Source organism: Myotis daubentonii, chromosome 2 (assembly GCF_963259705.1).
Source record: "Myotis daubentonii chromosome 2, mMyoDau2.1, whole genome shotgun sequence".
Taxonomy (NCBI): Eukaryota; Metazoa; Chordata; class Mammalia; order Chiroptera; family Vespertilionidae; genus Myotis; species Myotis daubentonii.
In genome coordinates this window covers 51,972,823-51,996,324 of record NC_081841.1, presented here as the reverse complement: position 1 = coordinate 51,996,324, position 23,502 = coordinate 51,972,823, and the positions used below count along the sequence as shown (strand labels likewise).

The 23,502-nt window shown below is 43.4% G+C and overlaps 1 protein-coding gene and 1 pseudogene across 5 annotated transcripts in view; one reads left to right on the top strand and one right to left on the bottom strand.

The window, feature by feature from the left end:
* Positions 1–23,502, bottom strand: part of SLC4A8 (solute carrier family 4 member 8) — a 124,382-nt gene that overhangs the window by 20,006 nt on the left and 80,874 nt on the right. For 3 of the 5 annotated variants that reach the window (XM_059682890.1, XM_059682889.1, XM_059682893.1), the window contains exons 14-19: positions 22,995–23,240; positions 19,274–19,379; positions 18,264–18,425; positions 15,999–16,112; positions 8,098–8,259; positions 7,078–7,329 (exon numbers count right to left, since the gene is read on the bottom strand). In XM_059682890.1, coding sequence (XP_059538873.1) covers positions 7,078–7,329; positions 8,098–8,259; positions 15,999–16,112; positions 18,264–18,425; positions 19,274–19,379; positions 22,995–23,240 — 1,042 coding nt within the window. The remainder of the gene's footprint in view (positions 1–7,077; positions 7,330–8,097; positions 8,260–15,998; positions 16,113–18,263; positions 18,426–19,273; positions 19,380–22,994; positions 23,241–23,502) is intronic. The other 2 variants (XM_059682891.1, XM_059682892.1) reach the window with 2 other exon arrangements.
* Positions 4,153–4,227, top strand: LOC132229069 (U6atac minor spliceosomal RNA; annotated as a pseudogene).

Sequence of the window (23,502 nt, the reverse complement as noted above, 5' to 3'; positions counted from 1 at the left end):
CCTACAAGTCCCTTACTGGGGATTGAGCCCACACCCCAGGCATGTGCCCTGAATGGGAATCAAACCAGTGACCTTTCAGTCCATGGGACGACCCTCAACCAACTGAGCCACACTGGTCAGGACCCCGTTGTATATTCTTGCCACCTTTGTAATATATTAACCATATAGGAGTAGGTTTATTTATGGACTCTCTCTTCTGTTCTACTGATCTATATGTCTGTTTTTATACCAATACCATGCTGTTTTGATTACTATAGTCTTGTAATATAGTTTGATGTCAAGTAGCATGATAACTCCAACTTTGTTCTCCTTTCTCAAGATTGCTGTGGCTATTTCAGGGCTTTTTGTAGTTTCATATAAATTTTTGGATTATTTGTTCTAGTTCTGTGAAAAATGCAATTGTTATTTTGATAGGGATTGCACAGAATCTATAGATTGCTTTGGGTAGTGTGAACATTTTAACAATGTTAATTCTTCCTACCCTAGAGCGCCACCAAATGTTTCCATTTATTTGTATCTTCTTCAATATCTTATAATTTTCCAAGGACAGGTCTTTTACTTTCTTGGTTAAATTTACTCCTAAGTATTTTTTTATGCAATTGTAAATGGGATTGTTTTCTTAATTTCTCTTTCTGATAGTTCATTATTGGACACACACATCCCTCTTTTATAAAACTGATACCTCTTATTTTATTTTTTATTACAGTTTGCATTCAACACTTTGTATTAGCTTCAGGTATATAGCACAGCACATAAACATTTATATAGGTTACAAAGTGTTCTTTCTGATAATTCAAGTGCCTACCTGCACTATAAATAGTTATTACAATATTAATTATATTCCCTATGCTTTACCTTATATCCACATACTTATTTTGTAACTACCAATTAGCACTTCTTAATCCCAATACCTTTTTTTATCCCACACCCAACACCCCTTCTCTCTGGTCCCCATCAGTTTGTTCATTGCATCTGTAAGTCTGTTTCTAGTTTGTTCGTTTATGTTGTTCTTTAGAGTCTACGTATAAGTGATATCATATGGTATTTGTCTTTATCTAGCTGATTTCACTTAGCATAATACTATCTAAGTCTATCCATACTGTCACAAATGGTAAGACTTCATTCATTTTTTTTGTTGTCGTTGTTAATCCTCACCCGAGGATATTTTTACAGCTAGTATTCCATTGTATATATGTACTACAGCTGCTTTACCCACTTGTCTGTTGATGGGTACTTGAGTTGCTTCCATATCTTGGCTATTATAAATAACTAGAGGCCCGGTGCATGAAATTTGTGCACGGGTAGGGTCCCTAGGCCTGGCCAGCGATCACGGCCAATTGGGACCTTCCGGCTGCCAGCCAGGGCCTTCCTTCCCTGGCTGCTGGCTGCCAGCTGGGGCCTTCCTTCTTTCCATGCCATCCCCTGGTGGTCAGCGCACATAATAGTGAGCGATCAAACTCCTGGTCTTGCGGTCGAACTCCCAAGGGGACACTTTGCATATTAGCCTTTTATATATAGATGCTACAATGCATGTTGGTGTGCATATATTCTTTCAAATTAGTGTTCTGGGTTTCTTCAGATTAATACCCAGAAGTGGAATTGCTGGATCATTAGGCAGTTCCATTTTTAATTTTTTTAGAAACCTCCACACTGTTTATCATAGTGGCTGCACCAATCTGCCTTCCCACCAACAGTGCACAAGGGTTCCCTTTTCTCCACATCCTCACCAACACTTGTTTGTTGATTTAATTATGATCATTTTTCTAACAGGTGTGAGGATAACTCACTGTGATTTTGATTTGCATTTCTCTGGTGATTAGTGAGGTTGAGCATATTTTCATAGGTCTACTGGCCATCTGTATGTCCTCTTTTGAGAAATGTGTGTTCGGGTCTTCTGCCCATTTTTTAACTGGGTTAAAATGGGTACCTTTTAAACTTTTTGTAATCATACAATCATCTCCTCAGGGATTTGATGTATTTTAATATGGACTTAAAAAGTTTCCTTTTCTTACTCACCAAATTTGAGAGCAAGAGTGGAAAGACATGGTATCTTATCAGAGAAGGAATGATTTGGGAAGAAATGTCAACATTATTATGCTACACTTGAGTATACATGCATACCTATCTCTTCATATTTATTAATCCAGGTAATCTTTAGACCATCTCTATGAGGAAGGAAAATGAGAAGTATAGAACCAACACAAGGGAAGTTTCATAACTGAAGACTAAACTCAACTTGCATTATTCTGGGGGTAAAGAACATTCTCAGAGATAATTCTTCCCAGAACTAGAGAATCCCCATTGGATTTTATGTTGTTCCAGCTCCAGAGTGAGCAGACATCTCAGTTTGGTGCTAAGTTGGTTAACTATTGAGTGGTTTCCTAAAAGAATACTCCTGAGACAGTTATAGGAAGACCAGGTGTTGATCACCACCATAACTTTGTGGTTACATTCCGGGAGGAGCAGCAATCTTTGGGCTCTTCCAGATGGCACCTAGACCATGGGTGGGAGTGCGGTAGGGCTGGGGACAGAAAGTAGGAGGGGAATGACAAGAGGTGGCAAGATTGAGTGGAAAGTAGTGAAACAGGAAGTCATTGTAGAATCCTTTTCCATCCCTTTCAATTCTTTTTTAAAAATATATTTTTATTGACTTCAGAAAGGAAGGGAGAGGGAGAAAGGGATAGAAACATCAATGATGGAAGAGAATCATTGATCGGCTGCCTCCTGCAAGTCCCACACTGGGGATCGAGCCCGCAACCTGGGCATGTACCCTGACCGGGATCGAACCTGTGACCTTCTGGTTCATAGGTCGATGCTCAACCACTGAGTCACGCTGGTGGGGCCCTTTCAATTCTTATCCTTAAATAGCATTTGCAGTGTTGGTAGTTGAAGATTCACCAAAAAGAAGGGAAATGGAGGCAAGGGAGATAAGTGCGCCACAATGGTTGAGGCCTGGAGATAGGGCTACAGAGGTCCCCTTTCACCAAAATTTTTCTAAGATGCAGGCCTTCCACCCACACAAAAACATCTTTTTCTCATATTTAAGTTATCTTCCAACTTTCCCAAAATCCCCTTTTAACCCCACATCTCACACCAGCCACTGCCCATTTTTCTGTTGCACTTCATAGAAAAGCCTCTTGAAAGAGCTGTCTGCTTGTACTCTTTTCTTCCTCACTTCCTATTTACTCTTCAGTCCCTGTAACTCAGCTTCTGCCCTATTTTCCTACTGTATCTGCTCTTGTCAAGTCACATTAGGCCTCTGTGTGGTCAAATCCAATGGTCTTTGTTTAGCCTTCATCTTTCTAGACAGTTTCGAACTAATCCCTCCTGTTTAAACAGTCCCCTCACATGGCATCCTTGATACTACATCTCCTGGTTTCCCTACCTCTGGCAGCTCCTTTAGAGTCTCTGGTGCTGTCTCCTCCTCTACCCAACTTCCAAATATGGAGCTCCTTATATTCTGCTCTTCTCTCTGCTCCTACTTCTCTTTTATATTTACCCTTCTCCCTGAGAGATCTCATCTACTCCCTTGGCTGTCAATACCACCTATGTGCTGTTGACACCCACATTTATATTTTTCGTTCAAAACCCTCCTCTAGCCTCTTCACTCAGATGTTTCCTGAACATCTTTTTTTTTTTTTTTTAATATATTTTATTGCTTTTCTACAGAGAGGAAGGGAGAGAGATAGAGAGCCAGAAACATCAATGAGAGAGAAACATCAATCAGCTGCCTCCCGCACATCCCCCACTGGGGATGTGCCCGCAACCCAGGCACATGCCCTTGACCGGAATCGAACCCAGGACCTCTCAGTCCGCAGGCCGACGCTTTTTTTTAAAAAATATATATTTTATTGATTTTTCACAGAGAGGAAGGGAGAGGGATAGAGAGTTAGAAACATCGATGAGAGAGAAACATCGATCAGCTGCCTCCTGCACACCCCCCACTGGGGATATGCCCGCAACCAAGGTACATGCCCTTGACTGGAATCGAACCTGGGACCCTTTGGTCCGCAGGCCAATGCTCTATCCACTGAGCCAAACTGGTCAGGACGTTCCTGAACATCTTATCCCAAATCTGGCCACAGCCTTGCCCCTGACGAAATCACTTCCTCCTTCAGGCAGTCTTCTCTATCTTAAATGCCATCACTCTCAGTGTTGTATGAAAGGAGAGAAGGTTAGCACTCCCCTTGACAAAGACTGAAGAGGCGCCTGGACGATGTGGTTTATTGAGCTTCGACCTATAAACCAGGAGGTCAGGGTTCAACTCCAAGTAAGGCACATGCCCGAGTTGCAGGCTCAATCCCTGGTGATGAGCATTCAGGAAGCAGCCAATTGATGATTTTCTGCCGGGGTCCAACCCCAGCAGGTCCAGGGGTCCCCAAAGGTGTGGACGGAGTCGGCGAAGAAGGAATGACACGGAGACAGCGTTCAGTTGATCAGCAGCCTAGCCAGGATCTCCAGCCAAGTTCTGGTCTCGAACCGTATGCCATATATGCCAGGTCCCTTGAAACAGCAAGGATGGACCGGCTCCCGGCAAATTCCCCCTTTTTTATTTTTTAAAAGCAAGCATTAAAAAGAAAAACCTGAAACGCTCTCTTGTATCCATTTTAAGAGTAGGATTGGCGCTTTCTGCTATTACCTGAGTCCTGATCTATCACCCCAGGGAGAGCTTGCCAATCCTGCACTTTCCCGGGGTGGAAAGGCTGCAGTGGGGTTAAGGATAAGGCTCCTTGGGCCTACCTTCTCCCATGCCTCTACATTTACCTTTCCGGCACCTTTCCTTCCTCAGAAAAGCATGGACGTATTTCTTGTATAAAATGTTCTGTCTGACTGGGAGTAACCTTAATTCCTCTGCTAGCAAGCATATATGTTAAAAGATCAATACAGAGTCTTTTTTCTTTAGACTCAGTATGGCACATCTTCTTAATCTAAAGATCAATACAGAGTCTTCTTTCTTTGGACTCAGTATGGCACATCTTCTCAATCTAAGTTCTGGACTATCCACCTTCTTACCCTACTTATCTTCTATAAGGAGGTCTGCAGTACCCTGGTGGAGTCCTATCCGTCCCGAGCGTGGGGGTTCTCAATGGGGGGGTGGCTTACCTAGGGGAATCCTTTTCCAGGGGTTCCCAAAGGTGTGGACGGAGTCGGTGAAGACTATCCACCCTTTTCCTATGGTGGAGTCCTATCCGTCCCGAGTGCGGGGCGCTTACCTAGGGGAACCCTGTTCGGGCGCCAGATGCCGGGGTCCAACCCCAGCGGGTCCAGGGGTTCCCAAAGGCGTAGACGGAGTCAGCGAATAAGGAATGACACGGAGACAGCGTTCAGTTGATCAGCAGCCTAGCCAGGATCTCCAGCCCAGATCTCCAGAGAGGTTCTGCTTAGGATCTCCAGTCAGGTTCTGTAGCCATGTTCCCTCGCTAGGTTCTCCAGCCAGGTTGTGTCTGAGATCTCCAACCATGTTCGGTCACCAAGTTCTAGTCAGGTTCTCTTGCCATATTTCTGTAGTCAGGTTCAGTCCAGGATCTTTTGCCATGTTCTCTCCAGCGAAGTTCTTCTGTCTGTAGGTTCTGTGTAGGTTCTGTCTGTAGGTTCTCTCTTCTCAGTTCTGTCTCCTGAGTTCTGTGTTCTGAATTCTGTCTCTTTCTGTCTTGTTACATCTGTATTTATACCAGTTGATTCAATCCTATCAATCTCTATTCCAAAGGTTAGGGCGTTTCTTATCTCCATTCCAGGGAGTAAAGATTATGTAGCTTAAGCATGATTGTTCGTAGTTAAAGTGATTAATTACCCGCCTGGCACTTAGTTGAGAGGTTTTATTCCCTCCCTAACTTCAGGGGAAAATCCCTACCTGGGGAAACAACCTTTCTCGGAGAGGTGACCTTGGTTAAAACACAGCGCCAAGAAGGTGAGCAAACATATTAAGAACCGTATGCCATATATGCCAGGTCCCTTGAAACAGAAAGGATAGACCGGCTCCCGGCAATTTTCTCTCATCATTGATGTTTCTATCTCTCTCTCCCTCTCCCTGCCTCTCTCTGAAGTCAATAAAAATATATTTTTAAAAAGATGGAAGAGGCTTTAGAACCTAATAACATGCATAAGGTTAAGGCATTGCCACCTACTTAAATGCCATCACTCTCCACCCAGGTAGTCAAGTCAGAAACCTAGCAAACATTTTGACTTTTCCATCTTTCTCACCCCATTCTATATCCAGCAAGACCTTTGGATCTATCTCAAAAATACACAGAAGCCATGCCTTTTATCCATCCCTACTACCAACTTTCTTAGCCAAACCACCATCATCTCTTACCTGTAATAGCCTTACTGGTTTCTCTACTTCTATTTTTCCCCATCCCTAAACTTTAGTCTGTAATCATCAGCTAGAGTAATCTTTTAAAAATACAAAATGGATCATGTCCCTCTCCCGTGAAAACCCTTTAAAGTTTTCCTTTACTAGTGTCAACAAGGCCCTGCATGATCTGTCCCTGCTCACTCTTCGATCTCATTTCACTGTGTTTTGTCTTGACTCAACATCCTTGAGCCACATGGTCATGATGTTTCCTAGAACACATATAATTCTTTCCCACCTAAGAGCCTCACTAGACTGCTGTTCTCCCTTTCCCCCATGCCATCTCCCACTGTTCATCTCACCTTAATTGCCATCTCCTTAGAGACACTAACTAAAAAACAGTACCCCTGCAATTCTATCTGGCACCACAGACCACTATATATTTCCTTTTATCACTTATATTCTCTAATTATTATGTTTGCTTTCTTTTAGTTTTTATTTAAGATTTTTAAAAATTGATTTTTAGAGAGAAAGGAAGGGAGATAGAGAAACATCCATGTAAGAGAGAAACATTGATGGGCTGTACGCTGACTGGGAATCAAACTGGCAACCTTTCAGTGCACAGTCCTACAGCCAACCACCTGAGCCACCCGGCCAGGGCTTGTTTGTTTTCTTAATTAACTTTCCTAACCACATCTTATCTACCTTACCCAATTAGAATATGATCTTCCTTATTTTCAAAACAGGCACTCAATATATTACCTAATGAGTAAATGAATGATTACCTTTAATATAGTTGTCATGAAGACTGAGCAGCCCATCAGCACAAAAATCATAAGGCCTGTCACTCTCTGTTCTCGGATGCCCAAGAACTTGGGCTGTTCTCCAGGAGCGGAGCACTCAGATTCCAGTTTGAGGCTGTTCACATGTGTGATGGACAGGACAGTTGCAGCCACAAACCAGGGCAGGCCCATGATGGAGCAGACACCCAACATGATGGCCACCATTAGCAGGTCCAGGTGGTAACCACAGCCTTTCTGTAGGGAAACAGAGTCTCCATCACCATCAGTCGGGCATAGAACAGTGAGCTAAGAGTATTCCAGCCCCTTCTGGTTTGGAGGGAACAAAGGAAAAAAGGGAAACTTCAGCTTGTCCAAAGCATGCCAATATCCATTCTTTATGCAAGTGCTCTCACACACTCAAATATTCTTTTCTTGGAAGAGTAACCAGAGATCAAACCACATCTTGACCATTCTAGATGGTAGACATTATAGGGGTTGAAGATAAATGTCCTTATTGGGTTCCAGATCCTTGCTAAATTTGCATTGCCTACTCTAAGTAAGGAAAGTACAGAGATGAACACATTAAGCCTCTCACTAATACATACATTGGAACTTACCCTACCTCTGTAGGATCCTTGAACTTAAGGTTTATTCTAGAAACACCAGTAATGGACAGCAATGAGAGAATACCTGCCTCTAGGAAACAGTGGACCAAGTCCTGACCTGAACCTCAGGAAGATGAGCCTGACCCAGAGCATGTGGCTAAATAAGGACCACTAGGAACTCTTCCAGCCCAGCTTCCCCACAGGTTTGAAAAGAGAGTAGTGGAGCCTAAGCTTCTTTTGTATCATACCATTTGGCTCCACTCTAGGGATGGTAAACCCCTAGAAACCTCTTATGAGATCCTTCCATGACTTCTTTTATCCAGGTTCTACAGTTCCTGGTCTAAATAGTTTACCCTAAATTTTTTTAAAAAATGTAATAGAATGCCATTAATGCTTTTAGGTCAGAATTTCTTGTTACCTTGAGCTTGTGTTCTTTCCTGTTAATGATAACAGCTGTGATCTGCTGGTCCATGAATATTAAGATAGTGCAGAGTAGAGCTGGGATAATTGCAGCTATCACAGTCCACCAGGGATTGGGGCCAATGGGACTAATAATCCACCCTCGATCATCCCTTGTTGGCTAAAGGAAAAAACAAGGTTTTATTTTTAAATTTTAAGTTAACTATAATCATTAGGGCAAAACAGGTCAAACTGAATCACAATATCTACAACTCTTTTATTCCTGAATAAGAATCCTTTAAAAAAAAATAATAAGGGATTAATATAGAAACTCTTTTTTTTTTTTAGTATAAGCTCTATATACTTGAAAGACAGATTTTTACACATTTCCCTTACCCGGTTCTCTTTACCTACATGCATATATGCTTCCTTATCTTCAGTTACACTCAAGGCGTTCTATATGATTCTATTTAAAGCCAGCCTACCCAATTCTGCATCTGATTCCCCGGCCTCATACTTACTTAAGAACTTCTAACTTTCGTTTTGCCACACTCTTGGTTCTTCATTTTTTCCTTTCTACCACAGCACTCCACTCAGACATAATTATTTTATAACTAGAGGCCCGATGCACAAAACTTGTGCATGGGTAAGGTCCCTAGGCCTGGCCGGCGATCAGGGCTGATCTGTGGGGCGACCAGTGGGGTGATTGGGCCCCCGCTGGCACCCACCTTGGCCAACCTAGTGCAGGCCACTTGCCGGCCCTGCCCCCTGCCGCTGCCGCCAGTCCCCTCCCTCTGCGGGGGCGACCAGCAGGGCAACCAGGGAGTGGGGGCCTCCACTGGCACCCGCCTTGGCTGGCCTGGGGCCTGCAGGCTGGGAGCAGCTCCTGTGTTGAGCGTTTTCCCCCTGGTGGTCAGTGAGCGTCATAGCAACCAGTCATTCCACCAGTCGTTCGGCTGTTCAATTTGCATATTGGGCTTTTATTATATAGGAGGATGTCTAATACTTAAAGAAAACTCTCATCTGCTCCTCACGCATACTCAAGAAACTACCCCATCATTGTGTTCTACTCTGCAATATTGTAGTGTACAGCAACTCTTTAGGAAATCTATGACCTTAATCAGAGTCGATCCTCAATTATCAACTTCTTATGGAATACTCAATAGTTCCTCACTTCCTTCTCCTACTCTCCAAACCCCTATGTATAGAGAAAACAAATTTATCTCAACATTAACCCAAGTAAAATATAATTAACAAAAAAATTTTTTGTCCAGTATAATTTAATAATTTCTAACAATAAACATAAATAACTTTGACTCTCTTCCTCCTGAAGCCATATAATGTATGTCTACAGGACAAATAAAGGCAAAGTAGAGCCAGTTGCACATAATCTCATGGACTTAGCTTAGAATGGGTTAGGGGCCTTCTCCCATCAGCATTGAAACAGGAGCCCAGGCACTATAAACTTGAGAGAGGAACCTAATGAGGAGACAGAAGGAAGCTAGGTAGTCAAGAATTGGGATCATGGTGGTGGGGAGGAAGTAGAACCAGGAACCCAGCTAGGTGGAGTTACTAAGGCACCCCAACTGGGCAGGGAAGGAAGGGTGCACTTGGGAGACATGAGCTTTAAAATGTATGAATGTTGCTAAGACAGGCAGCTTGCAGATAACCAATCACAAGACAATGAGGCCTATAACTAATCCCAAGGATATTATCAAGGCAGAATTATTTGAAAGGACCAATCAGGAGCTAGCAAGGCTGTAAACTGTATCCACACCCTAAATTAAAAAGCGCTTGCTTCTTTCTCTCTTCTCTCTGGTGTGCTGGGTCCCAGGGGGATGCTTCCCTATGCCCATGTGGCTTATGGCCATGTGGGGCTCTACACATGGGTTAATATACTTTAACACCTGGCTGTAATATGTAAAGGAAGTTCTGGACACTGGTCTGCTCCTGGAACTCTAGCTGTACCTTTTCCAGGACTGGCTTCTCTCAATAAACTTTGCTTCCATTAACCGTTTTAGTCTGCGAATCCATTCTTTGGTTTTATGATACAACTAACTCAGACTCAAACACCCTACAATTTGGTTTCACTACGACTGCTGAATCTGGGTACTTGTTTGACCCTTCTAATGCCCCTGTAAGACCACACTGTTCATAAATCTTATTTGGGTGTTCATGGCATACCTAAACTTTCCTAGAACCTCAACCTGCCTCCCCCTCCCAAAGTACTCTGAGGAGGAAAAGTTCACCTTGTTTGACTAAGCAGTAATCCTATATAATAAAAGGCTAATATGCAAATAGACCAAAAGGTAGAACAACTGGAACAACCAAACAACTGGTTGTTATGATGTGCGCTGACCACCAGGGGGCATGTGTGGAACATGGCAGGCATTGGCAGCGGCGGGATGGTAGAGCAGATGAGCAGGAATGCCAGACCAAGGCGAGCGCTGTTCGCTGTCATCGGGGCTAGCCTCTGGTGGTTCCTGAAAATTCTTTGCTCCCCCCGCCATGGTCTCACCTGGCGCTCGCACCCACTGCCAGCGCTGGCCTCACTTGCACCCGCAGCTGGCACTGGAGCCGCCGCTCGCACCCACTGCCAGCTCCTGGCACTGGTCCCGATCACTCAGCACCATCAGTAGGTGCAAGTGGTGGCTGCCGGCCCGAATCGCCCCTAAGGTCTTCTCCACCTCCCCACCTCCCTGCTCCTGAGGGGTGATCAGGGCAGTAGCTGCCACACACACCCGCTGCTGGCACCAGCCCCAATTGCTCCGCGCCAACAGTGGGTTCGAACGGGGTGGCACTGTCAGCATGTGGGGGCAGCGGCAGCAGGAGCGGGGCTGCCAGCAGATAGGAGACCAGGGGCCACGGCAGGAGGGCCCAGGCGGGGGCATGGAGGATGGACCGAGACCTGCCCATGTGCCTACCACAGCCTTGCAGCCCACAGTTCCTTTCAAGGTTCATGAATTTGTGCACTGGGCCTCTAGTGGAGTATAAAGGCCCAGGATACAAACTGGCCCAGAACTGACCCAAACTCAACAAAGCCAAGACTGTTATATCTAAGTATTTGGTTCCATATTTGGTCATGACTCTAGGATTCAAAGACTCTTCAATGATGTCACCAAGTCCCAAATTATAAATGGGTTAGATTATAAAAGTTTACAAAATCTTTTAGTCTCCTTAATAATGTTCTAAGTGGTAACTAAATTGTCAGGCCAACACAAAAACTTATTACACTCTGACTGACATTAAGCCATTAGTAATAGTACTAACCTACAGATTGGGTGTTGGGGGCTATGTGGAGTAATAGGAAAGGGAAAAAGAAAGAATATTTCCTCTCTGGTTCCTGAAAGCAAGGCCTGCCAATGAGCATTTTCTTTGATACTCTTCCATTTCCCTTTCTCATCTTTCTTCCGTCTCCGAGGGACCTTCTTCCCAGATGTCCCAGGAATTCAGCGCCTCCTGACTATATTAAGCCTGCCCATCAGGGAACCATTTCAAGGACTATTTAATGCTCCCAAATTACTTATTTTTATGCAAAATTCATTCCTCCTGCAGAGTTGACCTGAGCTAGGTAAGAGGGAGAGGTGACTGAAAAAGTGAGAATGACATATGATTGGAAGTATTACAGTTTTAAAGAGGGTGTTTTTTAATCCATAAATATCTAACTGGTGGCATTTCAGCAAATTTACCAAAATACAATACAAAAATTTCAGGCCTACTTTAGGCAGAGAAAGGGAGACAAAGGCCATTATAAGTCAAAGACTTCCTTTATTCCTATCTTCCTTTTCCTCCCCATCCTCTCATTATATGATTCTTCTCCAGTCACGGAGTACAGCCAGGTTTTTTCTCCTCTCCACCTTGTGGGGGTCTATGGAGCTGAGTTCAGCTCTGCCATCTTCTCTATTTACTTAGTCAGTGTCCCCAAACAGAATTAGATTTGCAGTCCCACATATTGATCATTTACTTTATTTTTTATATAGGTGTTTGGGAAAATATTATAGATTATAGAGAGTTATGCAAACAATGAAATAGGGTTGAAGACATGTCATGGTTACTCTGGCAGAAGCCCTAGGCTGTGGATGAGGCACCTTCGCTAGCTCACCTCCTCACCTGGCAAGATCCGTTAGGGTAGGACTAAGTCCTACATTTACCTTTCTCACCCTTCCCAGTGGCCTCATACAGTTGGTGCTCAATGAAAGTGCCATTAACCAGATTTGTGCCAGAGACCCACATTTCCACACTAACTGGTATGCATTAATGTAAATGTGCACATTCTAGTGATTTAAACCTTAACGTTAAAAACAGTTAAGTGGCAGACTTCTGCTCAAGATGGCAGCATAGGGAAATGTGGTACTTGTATCCTCCCACAACCACATCCAAATTACAACTAAACTATAGAACAACCATCATTCAGACCACCTGGAATCTAGCTGAATGGAAGTCCTAAAACTAGGGATTTAAAGAAGGCACATCGAAACTGGTAGGAAGGGCAGAGATGATGAGTGGGGTAGTGCAACACCCACGTGTGGAAAATGAACATCAGAAGGGACATCTTGGTTGTGGAGGAACACCCTGAGGAGTGAGGGGTTCCAGCCTCACACCAGGCCCCCAGTGTGAGGGTTCCAGAGCTGAGAAATTCCCATAATATCTGGCTGTAAAAATCAGCAGGAATTGAGTTGAGTGAGATGAAGGGCTGCTGGAGTCCCAGGCAGTTCCTCTTAAAGGGCCTGTGCACACACTTACTCTGACTCACTCTTCTGAACTCCAGCACTGGGATAGCAGCTCAAAAGGCACCAGGGACATTAGGGGAGGAACTGAGTGTCTGCCATCAGGCTGAGAATTGGGGGCACAACTTTCTCTCAGACAAAAGTTCTGGCAAATGCCATTGTTCCTTTGATGAGCCCTCCCCCAACAGAGCCAGCAAGCAAGCACCATATTTGAGACTCCATCAACCTGGCTATCACTGTTTGCCCTGCCATGGAAATTCCTTGAGACCCCACCTCACCAAACTTTTAGGCACACCCAAGCTGTTTCCAGTGCGTTTCCATATGAATGACATGTCTTGGCTTGTGCTTCAGACTTTCCCAAAATATCTCAAACAAATAGCATTTGGCCTCAGTGTGCCCCATACCTCTCCCTAAGTGGCCCTAGGCCCCAGGCCACCATGGTTCACAGCTTGGCCTCTCTTGGGCTGTGGTTCTCAGCTTGGCCTCTCCTGGGCACCTCCAAGCCCAGCACAAGTAGCATCCAGTAGCAGATTGCTTGGTAGCTAAAGCCAGGTGACCCTGGACAGAACACAGGCAGGGGCTAACCTTGGCCTGCATCTTCCGGTAGGCCCCAAAGCTAACCCACCTGGTAGACATCTTCAGACCAGGTCAAAATACCACTCAACCAGCTTCACGGGGGCAAAATCAGTGGGCACCAGAGTCCCACTGAAATAAGTCCTGCTCTGTGAGGTGGGCCCCTGCACAGCTGATCCTCCACAAAAATTGGTGGGCCCAGGCAGCCCTTGCAGCAGATTGGTGTGGGGGTAAATCCCTCCCATTGGTATGCCAACTGTAATCAAGGCTCAACTACAACAGGAGGATGTACACAGCCCACATTGGCGGGGAGTGGGGGGTGGAACGCAACTGGAGTGCTCAGCTTGGGTGATCAGGAAGGCTGTGTCACTAAACTGTACAGGACACCTACTATATTAGGCCACTCTACCAAGCCTGGGAGACATAGAAGCTCTACCTAATACATAGCAACATACACATGGAGGCTGCCAAAATGAGGAGACAAAGAACACATCCCAAATGAAAGAACAGAACAAAACTCCAGAAAAAGAACTAAACAAAACAGTGACAAGCAATCTACTAGATGCAGAATTCAATATACTAGTTATAAGGATGCCCAATGAGCTTAGGGAGGGAGTAGCTGAACTTAGAGAGAACATCAACAGTATTAAAAAGGACGTGAAAACCATAAAAAAGAACGAGAAATGAAGGATACACTAATGGAAATGCAGAATATTACAGGGAATCAACAGTAGAGTAGATGAAGCTGAAAATCAAATCAGCAATTTGGAATATAAGGAAGCAAAAAAACAACAACAACAACACACACAAAAACACCCAATCAGAAGAGCAAAAAGAATTTAAAAATATGAAGATAGTGTAAGGAGCCTTTGGAAAACCTTCAAGCATTCCAATATTCACACCATGAAAGTACCAGAAAGAGAAGAAAGCAAAAAATGGAAAACCTATTTGAAAAAATAATGACAGAAAACTACCCTAACCCAGTGAAGGAAATAGACATATAAGTCCAGGAAGTACAAAAAGTTCCAAACAAGATGAACCCAAAAAGGCCACACTAAGACACATCATAATTAAAATGCAAAACGTTAAAGACAAAGAGAAAATCTTAAAAGCAGCAAGAGGAAAGCAGTTAGTTACTTACAAGGTAGCTCCCATAAGACTGTCAGCTGATTTCTCAACAGAAACTTTGCAAGCCAGAAGGGATTGGCAATAAATATTCAAAGTGATGAAAAACAAGGACCTACAACAAGATTACTCTATCCTGCAAAGCTATAATTTAGAATCAAAGAACATATAAAGAACTTTCCCACCCAGTCACTGTGGCTCAGTTGGTTGAGCACCTTCCCATGAACCAGGAGATCACAGTTCAATTCCAGTCAGGGCACATGCCCAGGTTGTGGGCTCGATTCCTAATAGGGGTCATGCAGGAGGTAGCCAATTAATGTTTATTTCTCATCAATGTTTCTATCTCTCTATCCCTCTCCCTTCCTCTCTCTGAAATCAATAAAACCATATTTTTTTTTAAAAAAAAATTTTTTAAAGAACTTCCCAGACAAAGAAAAGCTAAAGGACTTCATCACCAGCAAACCAGTATTACATGAAATGTTAAAGGGTCTTCTTTAAGAAAAAGAAAGGAAAAAAAGATAAAAAACATGAACAATAAAATGGCAATAAATGCATATCTATTAACAAATGAATCTAAAAAATAAATGAAGAAGCAAAACAGAAACAGACTCAGATACAGAGAACATTTTGATGGCTGCCAGATGGGAGAGGAGTTGGGAGGATGGGTGAAAAAGATGAAGGGATTAAAAAGTACAAATTGGTTATTACAGCATAGTCATGGGGATGTAAAGTACAGCATAGAGAATATAGTTAATATTCTAATAACTATGTATGATGTCAGATGGGTACTAGATTTATCGGGATGATCACTTAGTAAGTTATATAATGTCTAATCACTGGGATGTATACCTAAAACTAATATAATATTGTATGTCAACTATAATAAAAAATGAACAAAATAAACTGGTGTACAAAATAGATCCAGAAGCACGGAAGCATGGAACAGACTGACAAATCTCAGAGGAAAGGCGGGGAGGAGGGGTGGGGGTGGGGGTGGGGGTGGGCGGGGGCGGGCAGGGGTGCTGGAGGGGGCTGGGGGAGGCGGGCGGGGGGGGGGGGTTGAGGGGAGGAAAGAGATTAACCAAAGAATTTATATGCATATAAGCATAACGCTTAAACACAGACAATAGTGCCATAGGCCTGGGGGTGTGGAGGGTAGAGGGAGTCAATGGGGGAAAAGGGGAACATCTGAAATACTTTCAACAATAAAGGTAAATTTTAAAATAAATTAATTTAAAAATAAATACAGTTGAGTTGCATTAATGATAATAAAAAATACTTTTTGTTCATTAAATGAACTGAGGCTTGCTCCTTTCTGACTTGAACTTAGCCAAGCCTGACAAGCTCCCTTTTCTGAAAGTAAGGCATAAAGAGCACGGTTCATCGAGGACTGAAAAACTCAGGATTTGGAGTATGGAAAGAGGCCTTTGAAATTAACTCCAAAGCAGATCCTATGAAATTACATGAGGCACCAAGTACCCTGAGATCTGTTTACCTTGAACACACTTGGAACTTGAAGTTTTGGTGATGGGACTCCAATCAAAAAATCAATAATCACCATTGTGAAGATTGTGAGGAAAACGGCAAAGTCACTCACCATGGAGCGGACCTGGCATGCAAAAGAATTAGAAAAGTGCTTTAGTAGGTTGAATGCAGTAGAAAAGTATTTAATATTGCAAAAGTTTTAAAAATCCTGAGGAGAACGCTTTAATTTTATACTTGAATTAATACAAGCATATTTAAATAACAGGAATATGTTAATATGCCCAAGTTAATGCCTCCACCAAAACCCCGAAATGGTTGCTCATTTCACTGAGTTAAAAACCCAAAAGGCCCTCTTGGCCTATGAGGCCCCCACTCACTGGCATCATTACCTCTCTGAACCCAGCTCCTAATGCGCTCTGCTTGCTCACTCTGCTCCAGCACACAGACCTCCCTGTTGTTTCTTAAACATGCCAGACTCACTCCCACATGAGTCTTTGAACTTACTCATCCTTCCATCTCGAATGTTTTTTCTCCAGTAATCTCTTGGGTCGCTCCCTTACCTCCTTTATGTTCACCCAAATACAACCTTCATGAGATCTTCTTTGATGACCCTACTTAAAATTGGTTGCCACCTGCCTCCCCAGCTCTTCCTATATTCCTTCCCTGCTTTATTTTTCTCCATAGCATTTATCACCGTTTTTTCCTAAGAGGACTAACCCACTTCATAGTTTAGTGTAGCTTTAATAAATACAATGTGCCTGAAATGCTCAGTGCCTGTCTTCAGCTAAACTTCCAACAGAAATAGAGCAAAATATATCTCAGCCATGTTTAACATCACTACTACCTGAACCTGACTTTGCTTTCCTTTGAAACCTGAGTTTTCCAGCTCCCCCTCCCTGGTTTTGTTAGTTCTCCTCTGAATGTTACATAAATTCTCTGAACATGTAGCTCTCCCCACCATGAAGCCCATCTTGACCATCCTGGGGCCCAGCGACTCTTCTCTCCTCTGAACTCCTATGGCACTTACATCCAACTCTTTACTACTGTCTCATATGACCTGGTTGTTTCATATGTTTCCACTTCCTATCCAATCTTTTGCATCCCCTACAGCACTTAACCACACCTGAGCTGGTAGTCAGTACATAACTGCCATTTGTTCACTATTTGTCCAGACTGGAAACAATGACCCAGAGCATATCTAGTATGTATCTCCTTAATTACTGTGTAGATCCACTGAAGTCTAAGAATGTTTTAGTGATGTAGGTGTGTACAGTAAATATCCAATCAACTGACCCCTTTCCCTATTCATACATCCTGCCCTGCAAACGTGCCTGATTGAAATCTCACAGAAAAACCACCAATTCCTCCTGATTCAAGCTCCTTTCCAAAGCAATAGCCCCTTCAGCCACTCTAAACTTGGCCTATAATTCTGTCCTACCATAACTGGGCATGACAAACAGTGTCAGCTGCATCAGGGAGAGCGTGTTGAGGCTTCAAACAGTCAGGCAAACCAAGTCAGGAGCGTTCTCACTGCTGGAGTCAATTTAACAAGTGATTTCACAAGCTATTACAAGAGCCATTCCTGAGAGGAGACTTTGGGACCCCCTACCTAATCCAAAGCAATCATCCCAATTAATTACATTAAGTAGCCAGGCCTATTTATTTCTATTGCATTCTAGAAATACAACTTAATAGCATTCCAGAAATGAGACTTAGTAGCTGTTAGAGAACACTACTCCACCTTAAACTCACCTGTGCTTTTAAATCAAAAATCTTTTACATATATTAACTCCTCATTCCACACCACACATTTATGAAAGGGGCTGGTGGTCATTAGAAGAAGAGATGCTGCAGTGTGGCTCATCAGGACATTTAGAACTCTCCACCTGCCACTCTACTCAGCAAGCAGCATGGAGGCTGAGATGAGGCTGTTATATTAGAACTAGAAGCCTGGTGCATGACATTTGTGCACTGGGGGGGGGGGGGTCCCTCCACCCGGCCTGCACCCTCTCATAGTCTGGGACCCCTCGGGGGATGTCTGCCTGCTGGCTTAGGCCCGCTCCCCACGGAGCCAGCCGTGAGCCCGGCTCAGGGCTTCTGGCTGAGTGGGGGAGCGCACTGGCCACCAGGAGGTAGCTCCTGCATTGAGCATCTGCCCCCTGCTGCTAAGTACATGTCATAGCGACCAGTCGTTCCACCATTCTGTCAATTTGCATATTAGCCTTTTATTATATAGGATTCTAACACAAAAGAAATGTATGAACATGCTACTTACTCTGGTTGGGAAATAGCGGCTTGTCTTAAATGTCTTTAAGGTGCTTGAAAGGATGAAGGTGGTGAAGAAGAGAATGCAGGACCAAAACAGCACATCAGGAGTATAGGGTCCATGATGGCCACATGCAGGTCCTGTGAACTCTCCATGCATCTCCTGGCATTCCTGGAGAAACAAACATTCTGGATAATGAAAAGCAGGCTGGAGGGAGAAACTAGAGGCTGCCTTCTGAGTCCACCACTCACTGTGATCCTGCAACTGCTGGATAGCATATGCTGCCAGCAGCATTAACCTTCATGTAGTTGTGCAGGTCTCACTTGCATAGGCCCCTTCCAGGTAGGGTGACTACTTATGGTCTGAACTAAGACATTTTTAAAATATATATTTTTTTCATTGATTTCAGAGGAAGGGAGAGGGAGAGATAGAAATATCAATGATTAGCGAGAATCATCGATTGGCTGCCTCGTACATGCTCCCTACTGGGGACTGAGCCTGCAACCCAGGCATGTGCCCTGCCCAGAATCAACCCAGGACCTCCTGGTTCATAGGTCAATGCTCAACCACTGAGTCACACTGGCTGGGCCGAACTAAGGCACTTTTGAAAATGAAACCAGAACTGTTTCAAGAAAACACGAGGTTCTAAGAGGGCCCCAGCAATTTGTACTATTTTTATTACAGAGGCCTTGTTGATTTGAATGTCCTTCAAGCTCCATAAAACCTGGATCTACTCCCCAACCCTGCCTGGTTTCATCCCTACATATCTTTAGTGCAGGGTCACTGGATAGGGGGTAGCTATTGCATGTGAGAGAGAAGTAAGAAATAATATTATTTTATCTTTATGTGCAAGACAATTTTGAAGGGGGGGGGGAGTCAGTAAGAATAGTTTAAAAGAAGAAAAATATTTTATTTCTGTAAATGTCAGAGCTTGCTAAAGGGCTACCCACTTCTACCTAGAAGACTCCCTTAAATCTGGTAGTCACAATGCTAGGCCATCTGGCAGCTCCCAGACTTACAGTAACAGTCAGGTTAGCCCAGTGGACTTCTGTTATCACGATGTTTTGGTCCTTCCAATACTGTAGTGTGTGATTGTTTGGATTCTCTGGGACAGTACACCTGCAGCTGGAGGGGGAAAAAAGATTCCTGAGGAAAGCAGCCAACTATTCAATAGAATATTTTTAGCCATGAATGGGTTAAAGGCTTTAGTATCAGAGCCTGCTTTGCTTCTCCTATGCCCACTTGAGATTCCTGAGGTTGATTCTACTGGATGAGGCCCAACCACACCCTGGTTTTTCAGTCAGTCATTAATAAATATGGACTCAAATCAGTGTGTGGGTCTTGGATTCTATTGTATTGACAACCAAGCTTAGCATCTGATGCACTCAGAATGAGCCCTGGTGGTTTCTTAGTTTCTATCTCTTAGGCTTGTCCTATGGAATTCAATCTACATAGCAAGGAGGACATGATAACCCACTCTGCGCCCAACAGTTTTCTCTAAACCTGGATGATTTGCTCCCTATACCCGTCACATGATTGCTCTAAAATTCAGTCTCCCAGAATCGTGATATAAGCTCTTCCTAACACTGTGTCATCCCTGGTAATCCACTATCTTGGCCATTCCCTGGCTTCCCAGGTCTCTTCCTCTATCTAAACCAGACCAGACCAGACCAGACCTGTCCCACTGGCCACCATGCTGCCTCCAAGTCTCAGCATGCTTCATGCCTGAATGGCTCCCTGTACATTCAACTGACATAGCCATTCCCACCACTTTCATTTCATATAAGAATCTAATGAGCATGTCTTCTAAGGATACAGCATAAACAGAATTAAAATTCAAAAAGATCTCAACAGTTTATAAAATAGGAGGAATCAACAAAATGAAAAGTAATAGGAAATCTATAAAGTCCTGGATTTAGGTATAAAAAAATCAATTCCCAACTTGGAAGCAACAGAGTTGTCCTTCAGTAGGTGAATGGATGTACTTTAGTATAGCTAGACAAAAGAAAAAACCTAAGGGTCCTTCAATGGACAACTGAATAAAGAAGATGTGGTATATGTATACAATGGAATACTACTCAGCCATAAGAAAGTATAAAATACTGCCATTTGCCACACATGGACAGATCTTGAGAATATTATGCTAAGTGAATTAAGTCAGACAGAAAGAACCACATGATTTCACTCATACGCGAGATATAAAACAAAAAGTAACAGGTGAACAAACAAAAACAACAAACGGATTTATACACATAAACAACAGCATGGTGGTTACAAGAAAGGGATAGGGGTGGGGAGGATGAATAGAGTAAAGGGGGTCAAATAAAGGGTGGGACAAAAGTAGGTTTATAGTTGTGAGTACCTGAAACACAGAGTTTATTATTATTTATTAGTTATTGTATCATTATTTATTAATTACTAGAGGCCCGGTGCACAAAAATTTGTGCACTTGGGGGGAGGGGGGGTCCCTCAGCCCGGCCTGTGCCCTCTTGCAGTCTGGGACCTCTCGGGGGATGACCACCTGCTGGCTTAGGCCTGCTCCCTGGGGGATTGGGCCTAAAATGGCAATCAGACATCCCTCTGGCAGCCCGGCAGCCCTCAGGGGATGTCCACTTGCCAGTGGGGAGCAGACCTAAGCTGCAGTCAGACATCCTTAGCACTGCTGAAGAGGCAAGAGAGGCTCCCACCACCACCGCTGTACTGGCAGCCATCAGCCTGGCTTGTGGCTGAGCAGAGCTCCCCATGGGAGCTCACTGACCACCAGAGGGCAGCTCCTGCATTGAGTGTCTGCCCCCTGGTGGTCAGTGTGTGTCATAGTGACCAGTCATTCCCAGTCTTTCTGCTGTTAGGGTCAGTTTACATATTACCCTTTTACTATATAGGATAGAGGCCTGGTGCACAGGTGGGGGCCGGCTGGTTTGCCTTGAAGGGTGTCCCAGATCAGGGTGGGGGTCCCGCTTGGGTGCCTGGTCAGCCTGGGTGAGGGGCTGATGGCTGTTTGCAGCTGGTCACACCCCCTTCAGGGTGGGGGTCCCCACTGAGATGCCTGGCCAGTCCATATTGTATGATTTTGCCAAACTGTATGATGTTGTGGAAAAGGCAAAACCATGGAGACAGGGTAAAGATCAGTGGTTGCCAGGGATTGGGGTGGTAGGGTAGGATGAAAAGGCAGAGTACAAAGGATTTTTAGGACAGTGAAACTACTCGGTATAAAACTACAATGATGGAATGCTCTTATACATTTGTCAAAACTCACAGAATGTGTAACACCAAGAGTTAACCCTAATGTAAACTATGGACACCGAATAATAATGATGTATCAATACAATTTCATTGATTACAACAAATGTACCACTTTGGTATGGGATAGTGATAGTGGAGAAAGCTATGCATATGTGGGAGCAGGAGGGTATATGGGAACTCTCTGTACTTTCTGCTCATTTTTGCTGTGAACCTAACTAAAACTGCTCTTTAAAAGAAATTATATTTTAAAAAATCAGTTCCACACATATAAACATAAAATCATTTAAAGAGTTGGAAAGTTCTAGCTTCACATCAGCTCCATATGAACCAACAGTAGAATGCAAATAGTAAAAATACCATTTGAGCTTTATTAACAAAGAATTACAGTATCCAGACCCAAAGTCTACTCAGTGCAGGGCTGATTACTTTTGTCTGTTGTCTCCCACTTAGATATACGTCTCATGAGGATAGATCCTTTGTCTATCATATTCATCGCTTTTTCCAGGGCCTAAAACAGTGCTGGCACATAGTAGGTGATCCGCAAATACTTGTTAAATAAATAAATTATAAAAAAGGTCAAAGAATGAACTTACTCCACTGCCAGTGGGCAATTCAGAGCTCCAATGCCAACTAGGCTTCAAATGACAATCCACTAGGCTTCAAAGATTACACTCCCTAATGGTGGTTATTTTGTGATAAAACAATTTTTATAAATCCTAATAAATTTTGTATAAATTTTGATTTTTTAGGTTGATGAACAGATAACTAGAATCTATAAAAGTGTATCTGTTGATAGTTAGCAGACCCCTCCATTCAGTGTGCGCTCTATCTACCCAGGCAGTTTCAGGTTGAAATTGTCCACTTCACAACCAGACCCTCCAGATCAGAACTGTACAGCCAGAAGGGATGGAATTTGAGGCACAGAACTAAAGGATGAAAGTCTTTAGTTACAATTTGGAGAATACTATTCCAGAGAAGAAATGTTGTATAGGACCAGACTCTTCTTAATGGTTGAAAACACAAATACTGTGTTTCTTTTCTAGCTGAACCAAGCTATGTTGAACATGTGAAGAAAACACAGTCTCTTTAGTTGAAATCTAGGTAAGTAAATAATTTCTAGATGCAGTATCTTGATAACATGGTCCCAGGATCTCACAAGTCCCGACAAAAAGTAGTTCTTCCCAACAACTAAACTGAATTATCCCTGCTGCTTTAGCAGCCTATTTTTGTCTCAATGCCTGGAACCAAAAGACATGCTTGGAAAGCATTTCTCAACTCCCATCTGAGTTTCACTCTTAGTCCATCTTCTCTGTCATCAATGTTGACTGTTCTCCTCTGACAGGAGTCTCCACATCCATATCTGAGCTCTGTTTCCCAAAGGGCCAAGATAGTTCCATCACAGAAACTGTAAGCACTGCCCGGCATACTATATCAGTCATTAAACTCAGGCCCTTTGCTCAATTAAAAAAAAAAAAAGACTTGCAGAAGCATACTTACTAATACAGGCTAAGGTGGTCCAACTGGCTATGCATGTGGATGGGGTAGGTCTCTGCCAGGTGAATCAGCTTCTCTATTGCTTCATAGATGAAAATTATGCAAATTAAGGAGGCAAATGCTTCTTCAGTGAAGCGAGTAATGTAGCAGACAAGGGAACTGGCATCAGTTGCCACAAGAACAATACATAGGAAGGCAGTCCACAGTCCAATACAAGCACGCAAGGAGAGGTATGAAAGAGCATAGTCTCTGAAATAAGACAAAAGTTCATCAAAAAGCATGGAGGGATGGCATTAAGAGACAAAGGGTCAGAAACATGGTTAATTCATCTCATTTTATCTGACCAGTATTGCAACCCAATTTCTCCCGAATTCTGACTGTGTTTCACTTTTAAATGCTGCCTTGGGACAGTTGTGACAAAGATTTGCTTCATGGGTGGTATCTGCTACCGCAAGAACATGGAAAATGGAGAACTGTCTCACACACATTTCTGCCATTACTGCCCAATGTG